The sequence below is a fragment of the Castor canadensis genome, chromosome 11 (genome assembly GCF_047511655.1).
Source record: "Castor canadensis chromosome 11, mCasCan1.hap1v2, whole genome shotgun sequence".
NCBI classification, from domain to species: Eukaryota; Metazoa; Chordata; class Mammalia; order Rodentia; family Castoridae; genus Castor; species Castor canadensis.
The window spans coordinates 22120514-22146878 of record NC_133396.1 but is presented as its reverse complement, the minus strand read 5'-3'; the positions used below and the strand labels follow the sequence as shown (position 1 = coordinate 22146878).

The window sequence follows — 26365 nt, the reverse complement described above, 5'->3', positions numbered from 1 at the left end:
TGGGCTCTGTGAGCTTCAATTTACTCACGGGCTCATGGGGAAAATAGAGATAAAGAGCTGGTTTCAGGGGCTGCATGAGTTTCCAGGACATGCGGCAATCACAGACTCCATCCTTGGAAAGCTCGGGAATCTCTCTCCCTACAGAAGTTTCAATGAAGGAAGAAGACCATCCAAGGCAGAAAAGCTTTGCTGGGTGGGTGGGGAAGGCCCTCTGGGGCTTCCTCTTCTCCTTAAGGCTCCCACTACAGATGGGGTACCCAGGCTAGCCTCAAACCATGATCCTCTCAATCTCAGCCTCACAGGTAGCTAAGATTATAGGCGTGAGCCACTTGTGCCTGACTCCAGACACTATCTTACATAATCTTGGATCAGCTCCCTCTGTTCTCTTTTCCAGCCTTATGGAATGGCAGCTGTCACGATGGCTGCTGGGACAGCCTCACTGGAGAGACGGGGAGGGCAACCTGGGCCCTAATTTATCATTGGAAGGATGGTGTCTTCCAAGAAAAGTGAAGGTGGAAGGAACCAGATATGCTGGTAGCCAAGGGAAGGTTAGCTGGTGATCAAGTTTAGAATGAAGCAAATGATGGAGGAAGGAAGAGAAGCAGTAGACTTGGGAAAGCTGACCGTGCAGACAGTCGTCTACAATTCTCCCAACCCCAAATTGTTCAGTCAGGGTTAATTCCCTGATAGAGCAAATTTTATTTTGCTTTTTGCTTTGCTTTTGTTTTCTTCTAGACAGGGTCTTGCTATGTAGTCCAGGCTGGCCTTGAACTCCCCATCCTCCTGCCTCACCTCCCAAGTACTGGGATTACAGGTAATACACCATCACGCGCAGCAAATTTTGTTTGGCTTTTTAATTCATGTGTACCTTGCCTCTTTCTAGAAAGGTCTGGCACAGCTGGCAGCAAACAGTCGTTCTAGAGGCAACAAATATTTATCAAGCATTTACTGTGTGGGAAGCCAGAGAGAAACCAACAGAATAAGAGGCATGACGTCTGTGTCCAAGGAGCTTATAATGTAAAACACATCAGACTAAATAACAACATGAAGATGGAAAAGCAGGATCAGACAAAGGAGAAGAGAGAATGCCAAGTCAAGATCAATACAGGTGCAAGAACTAAGTTTCAAGCTTGGCTTTGGGTTTCCTAACAGCCAGGACATAAAGGGAGGCACACTTTATTAGAACGTAGATAGCATGCTGGTTCCTCAGGGAGAAATAAAACTGGATATTGAATTGTAAAAGTCAAGTGAAAAATCAGCTAGCTCAGAGATACTGACCCAAGAACTGGACTTGGACAAGGAAGGCCATTTCTGTCTGACAGTTTTCCCTCGTGTGTGGTGGAGAGCTGATGCAAAGAGACCAAAAGAACTAAGAACGATGAAGTGTCTAGCTAGGAGTAACCCTAGATAGGTCACTTACTCTCTCTGTCCTATCTCGCAGGAAAGAAAGAACACTGAGGCTCAGGAAGCAGTGATTTGACCAAGGTCGTCCCCAGCCCCACCCCATGCTCTCAGTCCAAGGGCAACAAAATGCTCATATGGCTACACTACATGATCCTAGCCTTCAAAAATCCAAAGTGCCAGCCTTCAAGTCGAAGGTCAAGTGTGACCTTGCCTCAAAACCATCCCTTGAAAAACCATGATACTCCATGAATGAGCAAATGAGAAGTCCACTTGTGAGCCTGAATGGTGGTAGAAGGGAAAAAGGCTTTAGGCCCAACAGGACGTGAACTCAGAACCTTCCTCCAGGGGCCGGCAGAGTGGCTCAAGTGGTAAGAGTTTTGCCTAGCAAGCATGAGGCCCTGAGTTTAAGTCCCAGTTCCACCAACAACAAAAAAAAGAACCTTCATTCATGATGTACAGGCTGCATGAGGTGGCCCAACTGAAAACTGGAAAAATTAGGTTCTACCCCTTGATGTCTGTAGAGACCAGCATGTCAACACAATGACCTGTTCCTGAATGGAAAACCAAGATCTGCCAACTAGAATCTAAAATCTTAAGACTTGGACACTTCACATAGTTCAAGCCAGTGAATGTGGAGGGAGAAATAATTCACAAATAGAGAACACCTGCAAATGGCAAAAAAGGAGCCCAGGAAAATTGAGATTAAGGAGACATCCCAGCTTGGGGGACAGCTGCAGAGACCTGCTCAGGCAGGAGTCTCATTGCCTTGGGAGACCTTCCTGAAGACCCTTCTCAGTTCAGGGCTGAGCAAGATGGGCCTGTGCTGAGCAGAGCAGACTGAGCCCTGGTCAGCCTGGGGACAGAGTTCAGCTGCCTCCCACAGTCAGAGAGAGGAGGTAGAAGAATTTCAATACAAACTCAGGTCAGTGGTCCAGTTGAAGTGAGATATTGGGGGGCTGGAGGGGTTATGAAAGACACAACTGCAAGGTAGTATAGGCCAAATCATAGAAGTTCTTGGTGCCAGACTGTAAGTGGGGAGCCACGGGAGGTTTTAGAGCAGGACAGTGACATCCTCCGAAATTTGCCTGATGAAGATAAGTGGTGAGGAGCTAGACAGGAGGCAGGAGGCTGTTCACTTGCACTGCCCTATTTGCATTCCTAGTAAGCTCTGTAAGATTGGTTTTCCTTGCTGGCCCAGCTGGCTCTGGCAGATAAGTGGGACTCTGTGCCCAGGGGCAGGTTTTGCAGAAAGGCCCTTCCCAGACCTGGGCATGGGTCCTGTTGCTCCCATCCCCCTCACCTACACATGGACATGTCCACTTCTCCCAGTCTCTCCAGCCCAGCTTGAGGGACTGGCTGGCCTAGGCTTCTCTGAGTTTACTGGGCCTTACCCAGGCAATTAGGATTTCAAGTCAACCACAGGTCTCAGCAGGGCCCCTTCAGCTGCTCGCTCTCAGCTTCGCCCTTCTCACTTCCACTCGCATCTCCCACCACTGTGTCCCTTTGACGGGCTCAGACAAGGCAGGCCTGTGGGCTCTATATTAGGCCAAGAGGACCACGAAGGTCCAGGTCCTGGGCTGGAACTGGGCACACTCCATAACCTCTTGGCCTCAAACCTGAGTGAGGCCTTGGTTCCCTCTCCTGGGTGCTCCCCATCGAGCCTCACAATCCCAACAGGGAGGAACAGAGAGCCCCCTAGCCAGGCCCATTCCTGATTTCCTCTGCTGCCAAACCAGCTTCACAAGCTCAGAGGCCTAAGCACTGAGGCTATTCTTAGGCCCACTCTGGGCAGGGGATGGCTAAGTCCTCCTTTCTAGGGCTAGCAATGATGGTTAACATCTCTGGAAAAAAACTTACCCTTCTGAAAAGGCATTCCATCACAGCGAGAGTGTGGTTGCCTCCACTTTGCAGATGAGAAAACCAAGACCTGAGGGAATGAGCCACTCAGCCACAATCTCACAGCTGCTTGAGTGTAAAGTTTAGTGTTCTGCTGAGATCAGCTCTCCCGGACCCCCCACCAACCAGGCACAGATAATCCAAATGGCTGGAGCCACAACACAAAACATGGCCTCAGGGGCTGAGATCACAAAAGTGGAAGTCCTTCGCCAGCAGCCTGCCAACTCCTCTGCGAGTTGCCTGACATCACACCATAACCGGTGGCAGAACCAGGCCCCTGTCCCCTGACTTCCTCCATTCCTCAAGCTGCCCCCTCTTGTCCCGGAGCACAGTTCTGGGTCTCCATCCTTTCTCTAGACATATGGGTGTGCCTGACATTTCTGGAATTCACTCCACACACATAATGAGGCCATTTTGAAAAGGCCTGCCTCAGGGGGAACCAGAGAGCTGTCTAGTGTCCCCATCCTGACCCCTGTCAACTCCTCGGGGCAGTACAAACCAAGCTGCAAATAGAGAAATAGATGCTACCAGCCTCAGACAACCCTACCTCTGCCTGCCCCACACCTTTCTTTCCAGACTCAGAGACTGGAAGTGCAGCATTTGAGTTTCAAATCTCAGTGCAGACAGCCTGGGAAGAAAGCAGGTGCTGGAGGGATGTCACCATATTGGATAGCACTAACAGAGGAAGTGCAGATGTCAACACAGCAAGTGACTCCACAGAACAGGGCAGATGGTGATCTAGAGCCAGTTAAACTGCCAGGGCTCCCTGAAAAGTTGGCATAACCTGGGGTAGAAGAATTCCTCCCCCAGCCTGGAGAACCTTTGCAGATTTGAGGCAGCCATTGTGATTACACAGGACAGGTCTTCTGACTAAGGGTTCAGCCTCTGAGCAAGGGGCCTGATATCTAGTCCCCATGGTCCACTGAGAACCAAGCAACAGAAAAGGAGCAAGGTAGAAGACCCTCAGAGGCCAAGGTAGGACACAGAAGTGGAAGGGGACAGTTCCACATTCAGAAGATTCTAGAAACCCTCTTCCCAGGTAGGTTGGGTATTCACCTGCCAGGAAGCAGGACAGAGAGCCAGTGATCCTTCCCAGCCTCCTGCTTTCCAGCCCAGTTCCATCCAGCCTGCCTTGGGCATCCACAGGTGAGACTCCTGCATCTGACCTCTTTCTACCTTCTCCAGCCCAGAGGTGGTTTGCTGTCTGGCCAGGCTCTGACTGAGGACAGGGGACCCCTTTCCAGCAGGAGAGGGTCCCTACTTGGAGCTGGGACAGCACAGGAACGAGGCCTGGAGGCGAGGAGGTGGAAGTCTCTCCCCTGCTGTCGCCCCACACATACCTCCACCCCCAAAGAATGTAATTAAGCAGCAGGCCTCTGCCAGGAGCCAAGCTTTCTGCCTTCCGTCTATAAATCACCTCTGAGTCATCCTTCGGCTCCCTGGAGCAGGGAGCAGTAACTTCATGCCACTCCTCTAGGAGCTGCCTCCCACCCCTCCTAGCCCAGCCCAAGGGGCTCTAGATCCCAGCTGGAAGCAGCAGTAGCTACAAGAGTCCAGCAGACTATGGGGTGGTGAGAGGATTAGGAGAGACTCCAGCATCCTTTCTACTCTGCTTCTTCCTCCCTGAGCAGGTAAAGAGCCTGACCTGTTTGCCTCCACTTAGAAATAAGGCTACAGGCTGTGGCACCAACACCAAGCTTTATGTGGTAAAATGGCTCTGCAGATGAGAGAACAGGCAGGTGAGGCCACTATGGGAGGCCTCCTTGGAAGAGGCAAGTTTGGATCCAAGACTTAAATGAACCAGTAGTTTGCAGACAGCGTTGAAAAGAGATAAAGTGTACATATCTTCTGTATGTTAGGCATCATTCTAGGAGCGTCACATATACTCACTCACTTAATTTCCACAACAACCTTGTGAGACAGAGGCAATTGCTATATTCATTTTACAGATGGGGAAACTGAGGCTTGGAGAGGTTACCTTGCCCCTGGGTTATCCAGATAGTGCATGAAGAAGTCAGAGGAGAATGGGAACAGCCTAGGAAGCCAAGGAACAAACAGCCAAGGAAGTTTGGAAGTATATCAGGTGGCTTGGCTGTTAGGGAAGCAGCCAGCTTTGGGGTTCAGAGCAAATGGGGCTGCAGAGATGAAGGGGCACAATGTCTAAGACAGGCTCTGAGCATCTGCTGTGGAGGCAAGTTCTCTTCATAGCCTGTGATTGAGTGGCAGAAGGGACCCCTCAGTGTGGTCAAAGGAAATAAAGCCCAGAGGGTCAGATGCAGACCTGAAGCACAGAGACCGACAGGGACTCATGTTAGGGTCACATAGCCAGGTCTCGCTCCTTCCAGTGTGAACCATTTCCAGCACACAGGTGCATGAATATTCAGATTCAGTATCAGGGTGGCCCAGCCTTGAAGCAGGGTGTTAGACGCATCTCTCTCTACTCAGCTAGGGGTGAAGAAGGTCCTTTCCTTCTCGGCAGCTCTGGGAGGGGATCCTGGCTCATATCAGGATGGTGGAAAATGTCCTCAACCCTGGCTCACCACCTCTGTGGCTCAGCAGTCCACCCTTTCAGGGTGGGAGTTGCCTTCTTCTCCAAGAAAAGCCACCTTCCCTGCCAGAACTCCTCGATTCCTGTCAGACTAAGGAGAAAACCCCAGACTCCTGGCTTCTGCCCCCACCCCATTTCTATGCCAGGGTGTCAAGTACTTTGAACATCTGATAGTATTAAGTTCTGTAGTGAGTGGGGTGGGACAGGCTGGCTTGGCCAAGTCTGTTCATTGGGATTTTTACCTAGGGCTCTCTGCCTGCCTGCCTCAGTGTCCCCCTCTTTCATTAGTGACAGAGCAGGCACCCAGATACAAGACAGTTTGGGCTCTGGTGGGCTCTGGCTGGGTTTGTACTGGGGCAGCTGCGACAAGTACCTGCTTAAGGTCTTGCTGGCTCCCAAGTCCAGCTCCTGCCTCCTCTGTCGGCCCCACCAAAGGTCCTCCCACAGGGCAGGGTTAATTGCAGGGCAGACATCCCAGACCCCAGGCTCTCAGGATACCTGGGATGGAGGTGGGGGTGATGCTCAGGGATGAGGGTCCAAATTCCACCTGGTGTTCACCTCTTGGCCTCAAAGTTATTGATAAAATGCTCTGAGATTCCAGGGGAACTTTCCCTGACTGCTGTAACTTCCCCATGCCTTACTCTTCCCACAATAGAACAGGTCTTCAAGGACATAGTTCCCGGTATTATAATGTTTGACTTTTTTATTTTTTTAAAGCAAAAAATGTGATCCCATCAGAATAATACCAACAGATCAGCCAATTTTGCTCCTTTTGGACTCCAAAGCCTCACCCACAATAGAGGTGGGGTGGGGTGGGCAGGAGGGCAATGAACTCACTGCTAAGAGAGCTGCATCTATTTCCCCATCTCATCCCCCAGGGCAAGGTCTGCTCTGGAAGGGAGACCACCCTGCTAAAGCTTGGCCATCCGATCTGGTATCTGCCCATCTGTCTGTCTGTCTGTCTGTGGGATCAACAGCCTCCAGCCAGCTCAGCTCCTCACCAGCCCCTGCCCCAGCCCCAGCCCCAGCCCCAGCCCCAGCCAGCTGTAATTCCTGCCTGTTACAAGTGTTAACACCTGGCCTGGGGCCTTCCTCCCCCGCAGCCTCCAGGTGCCTCCCTGGGCCCAGCCTACTGACCCCCACGGGGTTTGACTGAACATGTTCACAAGCCTCTAAGAGGCAGGTGGGGGTGGAGGTGGGGGTGGGAGGCAACAGGACATCTGACACACGGGGAAACTGAGGCAGGACTGCGGGCAGGAACTTGAGTGGGGGATGGGTCCTAGGGTGGTAGAATGAAAACTCAAATATCCACCTGGCCCAGAGGGAGGGTCAGTGGTCCTCAGTTACACAGTTCAGGGTGAGTTACCTACCCCCACCCAACCCAAGGCCCTTTCATCAGGGCACCCTGCTCCAGAAATCAGCAGACTCAGGGCTATGAGATAGGATCCTTTTCCCCCAAGAAGAAGAAAGATAAATTTTTACACCAGGTGCTAACTGGGACTGACACGGAGAGTTCCAGAAATCAGGACTGCTGTTATTGCTTCCTGTCCCAGTGCTGCTACTCCCTGGATGGGAGGCCCTGAAGCACATTTCTTCCTTTCAGGCATCAGTCTGAGGCTCCCTTCTGGTCTACCTTCTCTCAGTGCTGGTGCCTGAAGAGGGCAGGCTACTGGGGGTGGGGGTGCCTTCCTTGAGGTGGTATGGTCAGAAATCCCAGTTAAGCGATTTTCCCTGTAAACCCCTCCTGGGGAATGTGTGTGCTGGGTGGACTAAGGAGGGCAGGTTGTGATGGGCTCAGATGCTAAAAGGCCTGGAATCTGCCTGCCTGGGGGCAGAGTGGATCAGGAATCTGAGGCCCATCCACTCTCCAGTCCCAGCTCTGAGAAGGCGACTCACCTCCACCTCAGCTCCAAAAGCAAAGAAAAACGACCTCAGAGAGGAGGGAGGGCCGTGATCAGTCTTCAGGCAGGAAGGGCAACCCAGTGCCAAGGAAGGCCCTGCCTGGGCCCCAGCTGGGGATCCCAGGTCAGCTATGCCCTGCAGTCACCTTGTGAGACCTTCCCTCCAGGGCCTCAGCATCCAAGCACCCCAGCTCAACTGTCCTTCACATCCATGGGTCAGGCATCTGCAGACATGTCCACATGCACACAGTCATAAGCCCGGCAATGTCCCTGGCACTTGAGGATAAGGTCAAAAGCAGACCTAGACACAGCCCTCACCCAGGTCAGGATATGAGGCTCGCTCTCAGGTCACAGACATGATCGCTGATGTTATGCACAAAGACATCTGTGGGACTTTCCCCTTATACTGTCATGAAAGGTACACCCGTGTGCACTGGTGCGCACACACACAGACATGCCACACTCACATACCCATTCTCAAACAGCACACGCAGAAACCGGCACTCACCTTTACATGAACAAAGATACTTCTAGACTTCTGGTCTCACATACCTACACGTCACAGAATCAGTCACTTGCTGACACTGTATGCAGAGACACAGCACACCCCACCATGGGCCGTAGATTCCCCAGGCACACCTGCACACTTGCCATGCACAGTTGTCCAGTCTTAGACACGAATATCCTACATACAGAGGCACACTAGTGATCAGACGCAGCACTTAGGGTCATACACCCAGAATCTCTCACACACTCACACTCACGCACACGCACTCACGCACACGCACACACGCAGTCACAGGCATTGACAGGCACATAGGTATACTTCGGCCTGTCATCATCTCTCTCTCTGTCTCTCTGTCTCTCTCTCTCACACACACACATACCTCTCCTCTGCTCAGACAAAGCAGCATCCCTGTTCCCATCAATCCCTAAACATATGACTAACCTTACGTTGCTGATGTCTCAGCCGTCCAGGTTTTCCTGTTTCTTCCTATTGGCAGGACCCTATCTACATGCTCTCTTGGAACCATACAGACCCCACTGCTGCCACCAACTGCCCACTGACACTGCCCCAGGAAGCGCCCTGCCTCATGCGTAGGACCGGGGAACCTGCTCTCTCTTCCTTCCTCCCTGCCACATCTAGGACTACAAGCCTTCTCTTCTTACCCTCCTACCCACAAGGGTCCTGAGAAGGCAAAGACTGGCATGGCCTTGGCATGGGGATGGAAAGAGGGTCAGGAATGGCGGGCAAGGCAACCTCCTCCCATCCCTCCCCACTAGCAGAACCCCACCCTGTAGTCCCTGGCTGTCCCCACCTCCCTGTGGGCTTTTTTATGCTCAGGAGGCCTCAGGCCAGTCCAAGGCCACAGGGAAGGACAGGTGGGGCAGAAAAAAGACTGCTCCTTGGTGTCAGTCCAGGGAACAACTCCTCTCAACAGAGACCCCTGGCCATGTCTGCCCCTCCCTTTCTCACGGGAGCCCCCAAATACCCAGGGGCAAACACTACCACCCTAAGCAACTGGAGGAAAACTCAGGGTGTGGTCTCCAAATATCACCTGTTCTGTCCCCCCATCCCAAGATCCAGCTAGCAGAGAGTGGGGGGCTGCAGTCAGTACTGCACCCTAGCGGCACTTCTGACTTTCACCTCAGGGGCCACAGTCCCCTTCATACTCACGGGTCCCAAATTCCTCCTCATCTCCCACCCTGAGGCCCAGGCTCTCCTAAGTCCAGAAGGGGAAGATGCTTTAATTAAAGTTTTCCGGAATGCAGGGGCCTGGAAGCTGGGGAGAGGCGGGGTGTAATTGAGAGAACTGGTTTCAGAGTCTTCTTCGCTGGCCCCTGGGACCTGCGGAGGGGGCAGCTCTGATGGGGCCGCTTGGAAAACAAGGGGACTCCCTGAGCTGGGGCTCCCAAAGGGCTGTTTATCCCCCAGTCAGTCCCCCCAAGCACAGAGCCTGCATATACACAGCCCCCCAAACACAGAGCCTGGTTTTCTAACCCTATTTACTAAAATGTCTTTTGTATCCGTATTTCTCAGGGACAGAATTTGCCTTTCCCTCTCCCTTTCTCCTCGGTCTTCGGTTTTCCAAAAGCAACGAATGTGACATGGAAAATTGGGTTTTTGGTCAAAGAACAACAAGCCTACCCCTCCCAAACAACTACATTTTCAAAGAGCACCCCCCCTTTGCCAGCATGGACAAGCAAGGAATGAATACAACCGAATTCAATGGCATCTCGGATCAGCAAATTCCATATTCACTTCAGAGGCTCAAAATTAATCTAAAGCAAAGTGGGAGAATCTGATGAAATTCCTACACCCCCTCCTCCTACCCCAGGGATCCCTAAATCCTTTGGGGTCTGAAATATGAAGGTAAATGGGGGGTATTGTGGGGAAATCTCTTGACCGAGGCGCCGCGGAGGTGAGGAGGCAATGAAGGACAGGATGATTTTGTCCATGAAGACCCCAAAATGGAGAAGAGGAGTGGCCGGGCCCCAGGGACAGCGCTGGATTTCCAAAAACCCAACTACAAGCAAATGGAGGGTCTTCCGGGATCCCCAGATTGGGATGGGTGGAGGGTGAGGATCAAAAAATGAGAGACCTTCAGAGAGGAAGAAAGTCCTCCAGCCTCTGCGGCCGGGGAGCAGGGAAAATGGTGATTATCAGAGAAACCAGGAGTTGGATTCTGAAGGCGACACCAGCAGAAAATCCAGGAGAGGTGGGCGGCTGGGGGGCTGGAGAGAGGCAAGGAGAAAGGAACCCCAGCTCTGTCGCAGCCCACCCCCAGTCAGCGTCCCCCACCTCCCCGGGGCGCGGCGGAGAGATCGGGCCGCGGGCAGACAAGAGGCGAGTCTTACCACCAAATTGGGTAGCCGGCGAGGACCCTGGTGCCACCGAGCAGGAGGCCGACGAGCAACCCGAGCAGGTGGGGCTCCATTAGAAGCAGCGCCGAGGTGGAAGTTTGCCCGCGACCATGAAGAGGGGGAGCGACGCCCCCAATAGTTGGAACAAAGTCCACTTGAGGTTGGAAATGACTTTCGGGCTTGTCAGAAGCGCACCTCCACCCGCAGCCGCCCCCCTCCCGAGCCCAGCGCGGAGCAGCCGGGTTTGAAGATGTCAGCGAGCAGCCAATCAGCGCCCGCGGCCTAAGGTAAGAGATGAGTCTGTAGTTCAGCCTGTCAATCACGCGCCCCTCCCGCCCGGCCCACAACTCCGGCTCCGGGAAGGGCATCGCCCAGCAAACTTGGGCAAAACCCAAGCTCCGGACATACTGGGGCCCTGGGGGGCACAAGGCACGCGGGACTCTCTGCTGGCCCGGGATGGCCGCGGCCCCCCCCAACCCGCCAGGTTTAGGGAGCTGAGGCTTTGACCCGGCGTTCACGTGGTGACTGGTTGGAGTGGGCATTAATGGGTGGCTTCCCTTTCCGTCGGGGGGCCGTGATCCCTTGGGACTTGGGTCCGTGAGGAATCAAGACTAGGAATCACAGGGATATTTCCAGAAGCCCTACTGGGCGTTCGGGACCTGGGCTTTAGGCAGTGCAACCCCTCCCAGAAGCCAGCCTCTCGAGCCCGCGAGCTGGCGGCTCCGCGACCCGGTCGCAGAAGGTCGCTTTCCCGGTGTCCGAGGGGCGCGCGCGAGAGTCCGCGGAGGCTCGAAGGTCTGGCTGCGGGCGGCGCCGGGGGACAGAGCCGAGTGTCATTTGAGTCTTTTGTCAAGGATCAGATTGGTATCGGGACCTCCTGCTGCCTTTGCATTTCCTGCAACTGACACCAGCGGCCAGTTGCATTTCCTGCTGGTGGACTCGGGTCACTTTCTCCTCCTCCAGGCGTTCAAGCCCGACTTCAGAAGCACAAATCGTAGCCCTCTTTGGATGTTGGGGTCAGAACCTTTTGGTACTCGTGAAACGTAGCAGCCTTAGCCCAGAACGGCTGAGGGCTTCCAGGACCCCCTTTTACTGCCCAACTCTCCCACTCTGGCCATTGGCCCGTTCTGTGGCGAGTGAGGACCTAGGGTTGGCGACTAAGCTTTCTCCTCTCTGGACACACATTCATTCAAACACTCACCCTCCCCATGGAGGGGGACCCTCCCCCCACATTGGGTTTCTTTCTTTCCTCTCCCTCTCCAGAACCCTGAGTGCTGCTGAGATTCTGGCTAGATTTTAGGGGCTCACTCTCTGTCACTTGGGTGCCTGCCCTCAACCCCTCTCCCAGGCCACCCTAGGCATCCAAACTCTCCTGGAGCAGTCCTGGCCAGGGGTCCTGAAAGCAAAGGGGAGGAAAGGAAGTCAAGTTCAGGGAACTGCATCCTGGCTGAAGGGACAGAGAAGGAGCTACTTTTCTTGAATCCTGCCAGCCTAGAATGTTGGGCTCTCTGACAAGCTAGGTGGGGGGCATGGCTAGAGGAAGTCCCACACCAGGGGGCCAGACATTCTCGGCCTTTGATCAGGTTGCCGGTGCCCACAGCTTGAATCCTCTGCCCCTGCCCGTCCACTCTTCGCACTTAACTGCTGCCTGTGCAGGGAGAGTAAGGAACTGGCCCCTGGGGGCACCAAGGGTCGGGAGAGCCGCCTGGGCTTGTCACTGCTTCTGCCGCGTTCCTGGCCCTGTGCTCGACTGAAGGGGATGGTGGGGGGGAGAGATGAAAGAGGGGAGGGGAGATCCAGAGAGACTGAGTGCAGAGAGACAGAGAGACAGAAAGGGGGTGGGGTGGGGGGAGCTGAAGTTGAGCTACCAGGGAGAGGAAGAAAGGGAATAAAGGGGAAAGGGAGAGGCAGAGAGGGCCAAGGATCAGTAAGGCAAAGAGAAATCCCAACCTGCTAAATAGCCATGGATCTGGTGGAGGTGGCAAGTGGTGGGCATCCCCAGAGATGCCCTTAGGGGCTGGGCTAGTTCTGAGGTCCCCTGGGAATGCAGAGCCCCAGGACCAAGGCTGTAAGGGTAGAGAGCTTCCACACCCCTCTCGTGGCTCAGGCCCTGCCAGTGAGGAGTGCCGTGGGGACTCCCAGGTGGGTTTCTGGCCAGAATTGCTTGCACCATCATGGCAGAGCTCCAGAGCTCCATTCTGGTCTTTCTGAAAGCTGGGAAGGTTATCTTCCCTGGCCACCAAGACATGACTGTAGATTAAGCGTGGTGGGGAGGAATGGGCAGGCCACAAACCATCACAAGTACCAGTCCTAGGAAGTGGATGGGGGGAAGATCCCAGTGGCTTTGGGTGGGATATGGGTTGGCTGAGACATGTCCAGCAAGGGCTTCTGGCTGGTTTAGGCAAAACTGGTCATTCCCTGAAGGGCCACGTGTATCCCAGGTGCCTCCTCCAGGCAGCCTGGAGCCGGGGCTGCCCTAGGCGGATCTTCAGTGGCAGGAAACAAGTAGAGAGAAGGGTGGAATCCAAGAGCCAGCTGGCTACAAACCTGGGGGAAGTAAAGGAGGAGGGACTAGAACCTGAGAGAGGCCCCACTGGGGGCAAGGTGCCCTGGAGAATGGAGGCCTGTGTGGGGACTTTCCCCCACTTGAAAGTTCCCCAGAAGAGGGGATTCCTGGGCCCTTTCCTCACCCTTGCCAGGTGTCCTTCCTTCAACACAAGCTTAATTTCCTTCTCTTGCCCACCCTGAACTGCTGACGGTGGGAACAGAGGAATAGATGCTGTCTTGCCTAGGCAGGGAGGGCAGCCCCTCACCACCATCACAGAAACACCCTTTCTCTAACAGGCACCCCAAACCTGGGATAGGCTGAACTTGGCGGGGAAGGGGTTAAAATAATTCCAAAGTCAGTTAGGGTGAGTAGGATGGAGGCGTCCTCACAGGGGACCAAGAGGTCTCCGCCCTGAATGGGAGGGTGGTCTCTTGAATGAGGGCGGACAAGGCAGACAGCACCAGGAACTTGAAGCAAAAGGATGGCACAAGAGAAGCACTTTGTGTTGTGTGAATGACGGGGACCTCGGACCAGGGACAGGGACCCCATCCCATCCTAAACTCACCCCCACCTCTATAGCTACTCAGAGGCTCCTTTTGATGTGCGCTTCGCAGGGGCACACTGTCCGCTGCTGTGTATTCAGCGAGGGGCTCCCCCAGACCCCCTGCCAAGGCACCTCCAAGACAAAGAATACGACGGCCAGGCCCCCCGCCCGCCCTCATGGGGCTACCGGTCTGTCGTCTGTCGACAGGGAGGGAGGAGGAAATCTCCCATCCAGGCACTGACATTTTTGCTTGGAATATCCCCGGGGGCTGCGGGAGGCCGGAGCCAGAGCCAGACCAGCCTAGGGAGGGCGAAGGGGGGAGGACAGGTGGGCGAGGAAACCGCAAGTGCGGAGGCCTAAAGCGAGGACTCTCCGAGGGGACTACACGCGCGAAGAGGGCGCATAGGAGGCTCCAAGGCTGTAGACCCAGAAAGAGGGGCTTTTAACTTTCTTCTGAAAGCTATAGCTAGAGCCCCAGAACTATTTTAAACCAAGGTCGATGGAAGCTGAGCGGCTGGACAACGGAGAGCAGGTTGGAAGCAGAAAGATCATAGCATGGGCACAGAAATTAATTGAACAAAATTTCGTTTCTGCCTGGCCCGTTTACAGGCAGAGCCCTAGAAGTGTAGGAAGCCCATGGCCTGCACCGGGTAAGCATGGAGTAGGTGGGCAACAAACATCAGGGCAGCACATAAAGGAGCGCAGCCTTTATGTTTGCATAAAGTTTGCAGCCTTTCCCCGGCGCGCCCCCTAGCGGCGGCGCTGATAATAAGATGGGAAGTCAGCAAACGACAGAGGTGACCCCGCCCCGCCTGGCCGCTCGCCCGCTGGAAGTGGTGGTCAGCAGCCGGGATCTTTGGGGATCCTGGTTAAGTAGGCGTCCTCGTGCGTGAACGCCCTTAATCTATTCTGCAGTCCCGGAGCTTAGTTGGGGATAAAGTGTGTGTGGCTTCCGGCTCCCTTGTGCTCCCCACCCAGGTCGTTCCCCTGGGAGGGCCGAAAGGCCTTAGAGACAGGAGCAGACTGGAGAGGTGACGCAGGCCCCTTGCACTCTTGGACACCACTGGGCAGAGACCCTGCGGATGACCCTCGGTGGGAGCTTTGACAGCTTCTGCCTTCCACCAAGATGCTGGAGGCTGTGAATAGTGGGTGTGGTCCCCAGTCTTTCCTGTCCTGACCCATCAGGACCCCATGATCCTTGAGTTTTCTCCTGTAATAGCTGTTCCTCCTGTCTTCCCCTGGGCCCCAGAGAATTTTGGAAAACGATTTGGGATCCTAGTCCTTTGGAAGGGAGTGAGCAGCAGAAAGAATGGGGACACCGCTGGTGGCAACCTGTCTCCTGGGAGCTTGCTCTCCTTAGTTGGGAAGTGGAGATAAGACTTTCTATCTCACAGGGTGTTGTCAGCGTTAAAGGAGAACTGCGCTGACAGAATGCCAGACCGCAGTAGTGAATGAGAAATACTGGGTTTCTTTCCTCTCTTCCACACTGAAGAATGCATGCGTTTCTCTTCCTCTCCCTACCAGTGTCAGAAAAGTGGTCCCTCCTGGAGCCTTCTCCTGAAGGGTTTCTCCAGGAAAACCTCTGACATCCTCGTCCCAGACCTAGTTCAACATCTCTGTAGAGAGGCCACTCCCCACTGTGTCACTCTTACTAGCTTTATTTTTCCAGATAGCTCTTGTCACTGTCATACTGTACATACTACACGGAAACAGATCTGTTATATGTTGCCTGTTTTTTACTCTGAAATCTGAACTCTGAGAGGCTGCAGAACAACCAGCACCTAGAGCAGGGTTGGTCCACAGTGAAGAGATGGGCTGAGGACCATGGGCTCCATGATCCTTCTGGTCCTTCAAGGTCCTCATTGTCCCTCTCTTGGCCCCTAGAGGTCCTGTGCACCCCAGCTGCCCTGACATTTGAGAGGGTGCTGTTTTCCTCCTGGATGACACCTGAGAGGCCCGATGGAATGAGATTAGGGGTTGTTAGCCTGTCGGGAAGTCACTGCTATATGCAGGCATCTGGGGCTTAGCGGCCTCCAACCATGCTGCGTTGCCTCTCTCTCTTCTTCCTCCTCTTCAGCCTTCCTTCCTCCCACCTTTCCTGCCTTTGCCTCAGAGCCCTGAGGCCTTTGGAGCTCTAACCCAAGGCCAGACCCAGGCTTAAGTGTGAACCTGTCCAAGGAAGCAAGGCCAAATCTTTGTGTGAGCTGTCTGAGTGGGCTGCCGTGGCTTCTCTTGGCCAAGATATGAGCTCCCTTGTGTGGGGAAGAGAAGGGTGCCCCAGTTGCAACCCAAGAGGGGCTAAAGCCATCTTTGGTCTCATCTGTCTACAGCTTCAGCCAAGCTGAGCCCTGCCCCTCACCTGGCCTCTGGCGCAGGAAAGTGGCTGTTTTTCCAGCTTCTGTTTTCCCATCGTGTGCCTGCTGTGCCTACTGCAGTCAAGCTCCACGGAGGAGTGACGGACCCGCCCTCCAGGATCCTGTCTCCTCCTTACTGACCCACCTCCAAGGTACGTACAGTAGGCACTCTGTGCGTGCAGGGATGGCTCATTCATCCAACGTGTCTGCACTGAGAAATTGTGTGCAGGGCAGCACCTTGCCAAGTAAGCACTTCTGAGTGCAAAGCAACCCAGGCTCTGGCTGGTATGATGGCTTTGCCATCTGCTGGGGGAGCCAAGCATGAGAAGATCAAATTCGTTTTCTAAAGTCAAGAGAAGAGCTGTGAAGTTCTTTCCTGGGGGAAGACTTTGGTGGGGGGCACCATAGGGAGATGGGGTAGTAGAACAAGCTTGATTTTACCCTAGGAGATGGTACAATTGCCCATCGTGCTCTGGTTTGCACCCTCAAGGGCTCTGCCCACTAATCATCTTCCCTAGAGACCAGTATGGCTAGCAGCGGCCCTGTAAGGTCCGCCTGGGCCAGCTCTTGACCCTAGGTCCTGGGAGCCTGGACACATGGATGGGGCTCAGTGGGTTGGCAATGGGGTGAAAGCTGCTAACCAGCACAGACCCAGGAGCAGTGCCTGGGGCTGGCACAGATGTGGGCAGGCCCTTGGGCCAATCAGGGACACCTGCCTGGCATTGTCCCCATCCAATCCGGGACCACAATCTTTGCTCCTTTGCCGTAGCTTCCAGGTAAGGCCTGAATGGAGTTTTACATGTTTGGCTGGGGAGACCCCATCTGAGTTGTTGCCTTAGAGACCACCCTCTTACCACCACTACTCCCAGGAATTCCAGCTCTGCCTCTTATTGTGTGGTACTGGGCACATTACCTACCCTTTCTGAGCCCGTGGGTATAGAAACACCTACCTCCAAAGGCTGTTGCCTATTTAGTGGGGCGATGCCTGCTGTATGAAGTGGTACCTGGGACAAGCAGAGTGATCGGGAAGTTTCCCTTCCTTCCTTTAAGACAGTCAGCTGCTCAAAGGGCAAAGGTTTGTAGGATAGCTCACAGCTGGTGGTCCCTTCCTCCAGGCTGGCAGTGGCCCCTGATTTGTTCTGGTATCTACCCTCTCCTACCTGTCTCAGAGATAAATCCTGACTAGTATAGGCCAATCTTGGGGACCCCATGCCATCTTGCCAAGGATTGACCTAAATTGGGTCACATGAGACATGAAAGGAGTTTCAGCTAGAGGGTGTAAGAGGAATTCTGTAATGTTTTGGGGGATTCTTAAAATGAGACACAGTAAAGGCATCCCTTTTCCTACCTTTTGGATATTTTACCTGAGTGGGATGCCTGGAGCTGCAGCAGCCACACTGTGGCTATGAGGAAAGTTGCCTGAGAATGAAGCAGAGGAAGACAGAGCAAAGAGAGGGAAAGAAACTAGGTCTCTGATGCCATTGCTGAGACATTAACTGCCTCTATTCACTGGTCCCCTCAGACTTTCTGAGCATAGGGTAAAGCCATATACTCAAGCTTGTCCTAGGATAGCTGAGGTTTTTGGGGCACAAACTCACCCACTTTCAGTCCTCTGCTCATGAGTGACCCTCTGACCTGAGGGGAGAGTACCTCTTCACAGACCAGATGGATGGGAGTGTGTGTATGTTGCGGGGAGGGTTGTCAAACTGATGCTGTGTGGAGATGCAAAAGGGCTGTCATCAGACACAATTCAAGTCCTGGCCTCTCCACTGCTTATCTGTGGCTTTGGGGACATTATTTAGAACTAAGTGCCTGTTCTCTTATCTGGGAAGAAAAAGAAGAAGGAGAATAAAAGAAGCTGTCAGGATTAGACAGCATGGTTTACCCAAAGGCTCAGACCATACCTGACTTATAGTGTAGACCCCCAAAATGACAAAATCCTGAGCAGACTGTCTTAGTGATTGGGGGCCAGTGTTGATGGTGACAATGATGATGCTTCCAGCTCTTCTGCTGTGCTCAACTCCAAACACTTGTTTCTCTTCACCCTCATCTAGCCCCATGTAGACCCACCCCAGACACCTCTGACTCTGACTGTGCACATCATTTGCTTCCCAAGTCAGCACACAACTCAACCAAAATACTTTTTCTTTTACTTATTTTTCTCTTTGCAGAATTGAAGAAAGTCTAAAATATAGTTTGACCAAAGGTTGGCAGTTTGAAAGCATTGTTTGGCTCCTGGTGATGTTTCCAGAAGCTGGGGAGGACTATGGGGACCATATGGTGTGGTCTGTAGTACTGGGTAACTTTGAACCACAAGTGAGGACGCTTATTTTGTCACATTCCCTGTTCCATTTCTTTTCACTCTTTCTGAGTATTGTCAAGGAGAAAGTCTATTTGATGCCAATGGGACCTTAATGCCTCTCCTCTAACAGGTGGCTTGTGCCTATAATCTTAGCTACTGGGAGGCTGAGATCAGGAGGATCATGATTCGAGGTTAGCCCAGAGGAAATAATTCTCAAGACCCCATCTCCAAAGTAACCAGAGCAAAACAGACTGGAGGTGTGGCTTAAGTGGTAGAACACCTGCTTTGCAAGCGCAAAGCCCTGAGTTCAAGCCCCAGTCTCAAAAAAAAAAAAAAAAAACATATTCAGAACATTGCGGGCAATAGCATCAGGTTGGAATGGAATCACATTGGTGAAGATCCTAGTGACCTAAGTCTCCTTGTCAATGGAAGTTAAGGCCAGCGCAAATCCATGGGAGGAGGGTTAAGAAACAGCGGCAGACAGAGCAGGTTGCCTGCTGCTGTGGAGGTGGCATGGAAATGCCTGTGGTATGGGCCACACTGGACTGTGTGACAACAGGACTGAGTACCCACGATCAGGGTGCCCTACAAGTGCCAGACTGTGTGATCAGGGCATCTTCTTGGTGGCCTGCACCTGCTGGTTGCTGGGAGTCCTGGGATGAGGTAGGTTGAAGCTGGAAGAACTGGGGGAGCCACAGTTGCTTCTGGAGTCACCCTGACCATGGGCTGCATCCTCCCTGCCAAGGTATTGAATAGGAGATTGAAGGAGGATCATCGAGCCTTATGAGTATAGCAGAGGACAGCGTGGCTCAGTACCTGGGCCTCTGTGACCAGATAGTTCTGGTGGGGCAGGCAGCTTAACTGTCTCCCAGTTGTCCAGAGGGGCCAAGCAAGGTCCTGGATCACCCATCTGGTCTAGGTATTTCAGAGGCTCTGGGCAGGATTGGGGTACTGGAGTTGAAGGAGACAGTCTTGGAGTGTCTGGCTCAAGTTCAGACACGCTTAGGACATTGTTCAAGAGGTAGCAGGTTGGGCCCAGGAGAGGCATTGATCTTCACATGTTCTTCACCAGTAAAGAGTGTGAAGAGCCAGAGGAAGAACTTTCAACTGATCCACTGTGTGGCCCTAGGCGAGTCACTTACCCTCTCTGGATCTCAGTGCCCCTCTAGATTGAAGTGGACAAACAGGGAGTCCTTCTCATCCTGATACCCAGTGACTGGATGTTCTTCTTCCTCATGATCCCTGTGGCCACCACCCTTTATGTCTCTGTCCTCTTTCAAGGCAGACCAGCACACCAGTTGCAGGCCTCTGACTGGGGCTATCCCAGCCTTCAGCAGAGCCTTTTCCTTCTAGGTGAGGGTTGCCATGTAGCCAACCCTGGGAGGCACTCACAGGATTGTGTAGTGCCACTGGCACTCTTGGCAGGCTCTGAGCACTCACAGACGACAGAGGTCCTGGAGGGAGGGGAGAGGAGGAGAGAAGGAAGAGCTGCAGGGGACAGGGGGCTGCTAGTGGCTGTCCCTCTGAACATGCTGAAGGTTGCCAACTTAAGTTTAAGACTCGGTTCCAGAGCACAAAGCCTCCTCTCTGGGGACTTGACCCCTCAGATCCCCCACCCCTGCGGCCAGCTGAGCTGCCCCAAGGGAACTGGCCCCAGAAGGGCCTGGTTGTTGGCTGCCAAGTGGCTGGGAGGGAAGTTTTAATGATACACAACACAAGACACAGGGGGGAGAGAAAAAGGGGGGTGGTGGAGGAGAGAAGGGAGGTTGGGGGGAGAAAGAAAGACCTCCTGCCAGGCCTGTTGCCAGGAGACGGCCAGGCAGCCAGAATCAGCCCTGCTCTTTTCACAGTTGCCTTTAAGCACCGAGAGAAAGCCTGGGCCATGAAGGGGGACATGTGTTGCTGGGTGTGTAAGGCTAGTCTCTGCGGTTAGGGGAGCCCATGGCCCCCACCCCCTGCCACTGCCCCTGGCGCCCCCAGCCTTGCCCCCGTTCCTGGGGGCTATGGATGAACAGACTGGGCTCCAGAGGAGCTGAAAAGAACTCAGGAAGGCAGTGGCCCTGGCCACCAAAGTGTCACAGCCACCTCTGGGGTGACATGCACCAGCCAGGACTTCCAGGAAGCTAGCAGGGGCTGGCAGGGGCAAGAGGCCAGAGGAATCCAACATGACTTGTCCAGGGAAAAGCATTTCTGTGACTCTGGGTGGCCCATTAGGGCTTGGGGGTGTTGAGAATCCTAGGAATCTTTAACAGGGGACTCAGAAGGGGTGAGCTCAGGGGCTAAGCCCTTGAACGTGCACTCCGGCTCCTTGGTCCTTATCATAGACTCCACAGAGTGAACAGGCCACTCTAGGCTGTGCCTTGACACTTGGGGAATGTCTCTGTAGCCCAGTCAGTGGCGGTGTCTGTGTTCATGTAGGATCCCCCATAAGGCCAAGAGGTAAACAGAGAATGCTCTTGGCAAAATAAGGATTCAAGTGACGTAGGCCCTGGTTGTCAATCGAGAGACTGTCACCTGAGTGAGTTGGGACCCAAGGCTCTGGTTCTGGGGCTGCCAGCAAAGCAAAAGCAGTGGGCGTGTGGAAGCTGGGGTGCATCCTCCAGTGCCATTTGCCTTGGAGCAGGATGGCAGGAGCCCCTGGGCTGTGGGCTCCTGCAGCCCTGTGTTTGTCCACCCCACTGAAAACAGACTGCAGTGAAATTAGAGAAACCTGCTTGTTTTGACCCACTGGGATGTCACTGAGGCCCAATATCTAGTCCTGGGTCCACCACCAGCCCCTAAGAATCAGTGCTTATGTTAGGATCAAGCTGGCAGCAGCCCTCCCCAGTTCCCCAGCTGGTCCTCTGGCTTCTCTTTGACAATTGGTCCTCTGGAGGCTGACCTGAGCTTATACCCCATGTGCACCCCTACTTGGTGCCCTGGGTGACCCTGCTTCCCTGGCTGTCCCATGGATTGCCCCATAACATGAATGAGGAAACGTGTGAAAGAGCTGACAGAAAGCCAGTGCTGGATAGTCCAGCATTGTCAGAGATAAGATTCTCTCTCTCTCTCTCTCTCTGCTATGGGTTGGACTCAGGGCCTCATGCATGCTAGGCAAGTGCTCTACCACTGATATCTCTTATCCTGTATACACCTGTGCCTGAGATGGTTCCCACATGAGGGGCCATGGAATACCGCCCCCTGCAGGAAGGAATTAGTCATATTGCCCCCTAGAACTGGTGGGGGCTCCTGACAGGGAGACCTCTGTTTCCTACAACTTCCTTTACATATTTTGAAGGGCCAGGTCCCCAAAAGGCAGTAGCCAAAGGGCAGACTTGGCAATTCAGGGTGAGAGGAATGGTGTCTTGGGCAGTGGAGGGGATGGGTAGAGACTGACTGGCTGCCATTGCAGAGGTCTCTGGGGAGGGCAGGCTGCTGTGAGGGGAAAAAGGAGAAGTGGGCTCTTGGAGAGCACACTGGGGGTGACTGGCAAGTTCTGCTGGGTCCACCAGTTCTGAGTGGGCTCACCATTTGAGATGCTGCAGTAGAAAGCCCATCTAGCTAGCTTGTCACTAACTTCATCCCAACGAAGTCCAAGGGCTCAGGGGAGCAAACCCACCTGATGGGTTATCACCAGGAGCTCTCCTATCCTCAGGACTGGGCTTGAGTTTAGTTGTTCAGTCTGCCTCCTTCCCTCCTCTCCTCTGTCACATCCTCTCTCCTTCATAGCAGACAGTTGTAGCCTGGAAATTCGCCTCCCTCTCACAGCTCCGCCTGCTCCTCACAACAACCCCCATCTTCCATGCTGTCCCCCAGCTCTTGGTTCCTGCTTGGTTCCAGCAAGCCAAAGGGCTTGCTGGGGACAGACTCTTTGGAAGCACATCCTGCCTCAAAGGTGTCTCCCAAATTGGCCACTGAGGAACTCACCTGTCAGCATTCCTCTCCTAGATGGGTCAGGAGTCTCTAGGTCAGCTCCCAGTATCTCCTCTCTTTCTCTTTCTCCCTCTCTCCCTCCCTCCCTCCCTTCCTTCCTTTCTTTCCTTTCCTTCCTTCATTTCTTTTTTCTCTTCTCTCCACCTCCTTCTTTTTATTTTTCCTTGCTGTGCTTGGGATGGAACCCAGGTTTTCCCATGCTAGGCAAGTGCTCTACCATTGACACACACACCTAGCCTCTTCTCATGTTCTAAATGAGAGGCAGGACCATGAATTAATCTCTTGGGGCCATGATCTCCTCCTCCAAGAAGTATTCCTGGCTTATAGCCCTCTTTGTGCCTTCTGGCTCCTCATCAGTGTAGTGATTCCTGACCCAGAATGGCCCTCATTAGTCACCTAGATGTGTCCTAAGGCTCAGGGCTGCAGATCAGGTGAGAGGATGTAGTTGTGACAGAGGGTCCCTCCGTCCATCCTGGATTAGGAGAGATCATCTGAGTTGGAGGGAAGGAAGAGGGTCTCAGTGCCCCACTGCCTGTCTCAATCTTCAGCCTCTGCACCCCTCTCCAGCACCTTGACCATGAGGTAGAAGAAACACATTCACTGAACCAAATGATCCTGGGAGAGAACAAAGTGAAGACAAGGCCCTTCTGTTTGGGACAGGACCCTCTCTGTAGGACTCTTGGAGGTGAGGTCCCATCTCTGGGGCCGCTTGGATGGAACCCTTAAACTTCAACGGTCCTGTAGCCACAGCCACAGGGGTCTGGGTGGATGGTCGAGGTCACAGTGACACCTTCTGGGGCTCCCAGGAACTGCAGCTAGAGAGACTATGTGTGTGTTTGTGTGTGTTTGTGTGTGTGTGTGTGTGTGTGTGTGTGTGCGCGTGCGCGCGTGCGCGTGCGCGTGTGCGTGTGTGTGTGTTTGTTGGGGGGGAGTGGCAATTGATAACCCCTCACCACAGATCTTGACATTCAATTCATCTCAGATACTGAACTCTCATCCCTCAGGGGAGAGGCACGAAAAGGTGCAGAGGGAATGGGGGCATTGGAATTCCTACTGGGGCTTCCGGAGGATGTCTGAGTCCTGTGGAAGAGTGGCCTTCTTTGGAACTGGTGCCAGTTTTTGAATTTCATTCCTAAAGTATGGTTTCCAGAGATGGCTTCTCTTTTTCATGCACCCAAAGTGTGTCCAAGCTGTTCTTTGCATTTCTGTGTGAAATGGGGGCTCAAGGGCAAAGAACAAGTGCGCCCTTTGTATACCTTCGTGTTTCATTGCACAGATAAGTGGAGGCAAAGTACAGTGGTCACACTGCCAATGTCAATAACTAAAAGCAGCTCCAGGTGATCATTGTGATGTTGATTGCTAAAGGAAGCAGGAGGGATAAGTAGGATAATGAAATGAGTCGGCACAGTGCCTGACAGCTGAGAAGTGCTCAATATATTGGGCCAAATGAAACTTCTAGTGGAGAGAGTGATTGGCTTTCCTGGTGAGCCAGCTGGAGGTGAGCAGTTGTCCAGGGTCACGGAGTAATGTCCTGGCTGGAAGCCACAGAGGACCTCTGTCCTTCAACACACAGGTGTGCTGCTCAGTAACCTTTGGAATAATTAAAAAGCTGGATGTGTGAATGAAGAAATCCGGGAATCATGTTCTTTGTTTGTAAAAGAACACTCCACTTTCTGAAGACCTCAGCATAAGATTCTTACAAGTGTTTCCCATAATACCAGGCTTGCCACCTTCTTCCCTCTACTGTGGAAGAAACTCCTCCCTGCCCCCCAAACAGCGATGGGGCTGTAGAGACAACCGCCTTACGCTCCCAGGCAGATCTTGGAGTATAAACAGGAAAATACGTTGGGGATAGGACTGATGTGGAGGACTTAGCAGGTCCCTCAGGCCCTTGTTCTTGGTGTATTATACTTGTTTCCTCATAATCCTTACTACAGCCCCAGGCAAGAGCTGGTGTCACCTGAGCTTCACAAATAAGGGACATGTGGCACAGGCAGATTGTGGCCTGGTTGAGATCACAGTTCTAGCAAGTGCTGAGACTTGAACCCAGGTCTTCCTTGTCTCAGATGGGTGACTCCAAGGGCTGAGGCCAGGCACACAGGAAGGTGGTGATGTCCCTGTAGGGACTGTGCGCAGGGATAGCTAGTGGTGGCACGACTCACCTTTCCATTCCCCTGGTAGAGGACTGAGCTGGTATGTGCCCCCAGGGGAGCCATGCACAACTGTGCATGTCGTGCACTGCAAAAGGAGTATTCCACAGAGGAGGGCACCACTCACACCACATTTGCAGTGGCCATTTTCGGACAGCTGAAAGTAGTGTGTTTGACGGGGGACCTGTTTCTAAAGCATTCTGAGGAGCTGTGTGGAGGCAGTGCCCTACCAACCTGTCCGTGTGTATACCACCTCTTCCTCCACCCAGAGGAGCGCTCAGAAACTCCAGGACATAGTGCCAACCCTTGTGCTGTAGTTGCGCAGGACTCTCTCCCATTTTCTGCCCCTTCTTTGCCCTCCCAGAAGTCATCAGTCCTGGTCCTGCTGTTTCCTCTCAGAGATATCTGGCTGAAGATCCAGGTTCTTGCTGGCCTCCTGACTGTGGATGATGTGGGAAGGGAAGGAAGGCGGGATGAGGAGGAGCCCAGTAAAACTGTTACTAATCCAAACAAGCAAAAAAACCCACCAAAAACAGAAGCCTCCGGATGCAGTGGTACTGGCCTGTAATCCCAGCACACTCAGGAGGTGGATGTGGGAGGATTGGGAGAGTTTGAGGCCAGCCTAAACTATATAGTGAGACCTTGTCTCAAAAAAAAAAAAAAATCAACCAGAAAAAATCATATTTTGTCATAGGTCATTTGTGGAAGGGGAGAGTCCCTTTCCCAACCCCATCGTTTGAGGTTTGCCGACACTGAGACTTTCCTGGAGCCATATTTGTTGTGACAAGCATACAAGTACATAAAGCCTCAAGCAGATACAGCCGATTTGGGTTTACAAAATAGACAACTTGGCCTGAGGATCAGGCCTGATAGCAGGGACTGTTCACCCTATAAAATAATTCACAAGGGGTTGTGCCCTTTCCTTAAGGAATTTCAAGTGAATTTCCAAGACTTTTCAGTATGACATAAAATATTTATCAAATGCTTATTTTATTACATATGCAAATGTATTTGTGGCCATGCTCCCCCCACCCGCCATCTAAGGCAGGAGTTGGGGCGATCCATCGGGGCCCTTCGGCCTAAAGTGTGTCTCTGGTCTTGCAGCGCCGACCATGCCCGCATGCGACCGCCGCGACACCGCTGATCAGCAGGGGGCGCTCCTGCAGAAGGCTGGCCAGGCCGCCCTCAGCTCCCGCGGCGGACAGAGGTGTCAGGCCGACAGGCGGACAGAGGTGTCCATCCTGGCCCGCTCTGGCCACTTGCCTTCTCGCACTAATCCTTTCCACTCCACCTTCTGGGATTAGCAGGCTGGGAGGTCACTGGATCTAGATCCTTGGGAAGGCATTTTGCCTCTCTGCCTCAGTTTCCCCATGCGCAGTCTGCGTCGTGTAAGGAATAAATGGATTATTGAGTGGGAGAAACTTCTAGGAACAGGAAAGTCAGATATGCTACGGCTTCACACTTCATTTTCCTTCCCAGGACAGGGGCTGCTGCTTCTTCAGCCCACCAGGGAGAGCCAGAGGCCTCAGCCAGACTGCACAGTTTGCTTTAAATTTATTCAAAGTCCTTTTGTTCAACGCAGAAATAATTTCTGGCATGGTGAGTGAATGCAGTCGTAAAGTGAATTGATTTTTGAATTTACCGGGACAGGAGCTAAGAGAAAGTCAGCGTGCAGCTTTGAAATTGCACTGGAAGATGTCTGCATTCGTCCTCAGATTTCTTACCACTGGTCTTTGAGGAAGGCAGACAGGAGGTTCTACGCTTGTTTCATGGATGAGGAAACTGAGGCCACAGAGGAAGCCAGTGACAAGGTCAAGTTAGGACCCAGCGTTCTCTCCATACAAACACCCTGTTGGAGTCAGCGACCCCTATCGGAGCCATGTGGTATTACAACCAGGTCACGGAAGGTGAGGGGGCCTTTGGGTCTAAGCTCAGAGGACA

At 53.2% G+C, this 26365-nt stretch overlaps 1 protein-coding gene across 1 annotated transcript in view; it reads right to left on the bottom strand.

The window, feature by feature from the left end:
- Wnt3 (Wnt family member 3) overlaps nt 1-10861 on the bottom strand; it is a 43122-nt gene extending 32261 nt beyond the window's left edge. The window contains exon 1 of the mRNA XM_020161366.2: nt 10609-10861. Within this exon, the coding sequence (XP_020016955.1) occupies nt 10609-10688 (80 nt within the window). The 5' untranslated portion in view covers nt 10689-10861. The remainder of the gene's footprint in view (nt 1-10608) is intronic.
- Nucleotides 10862-26365: the final 15504 nt, after the last annotated feature.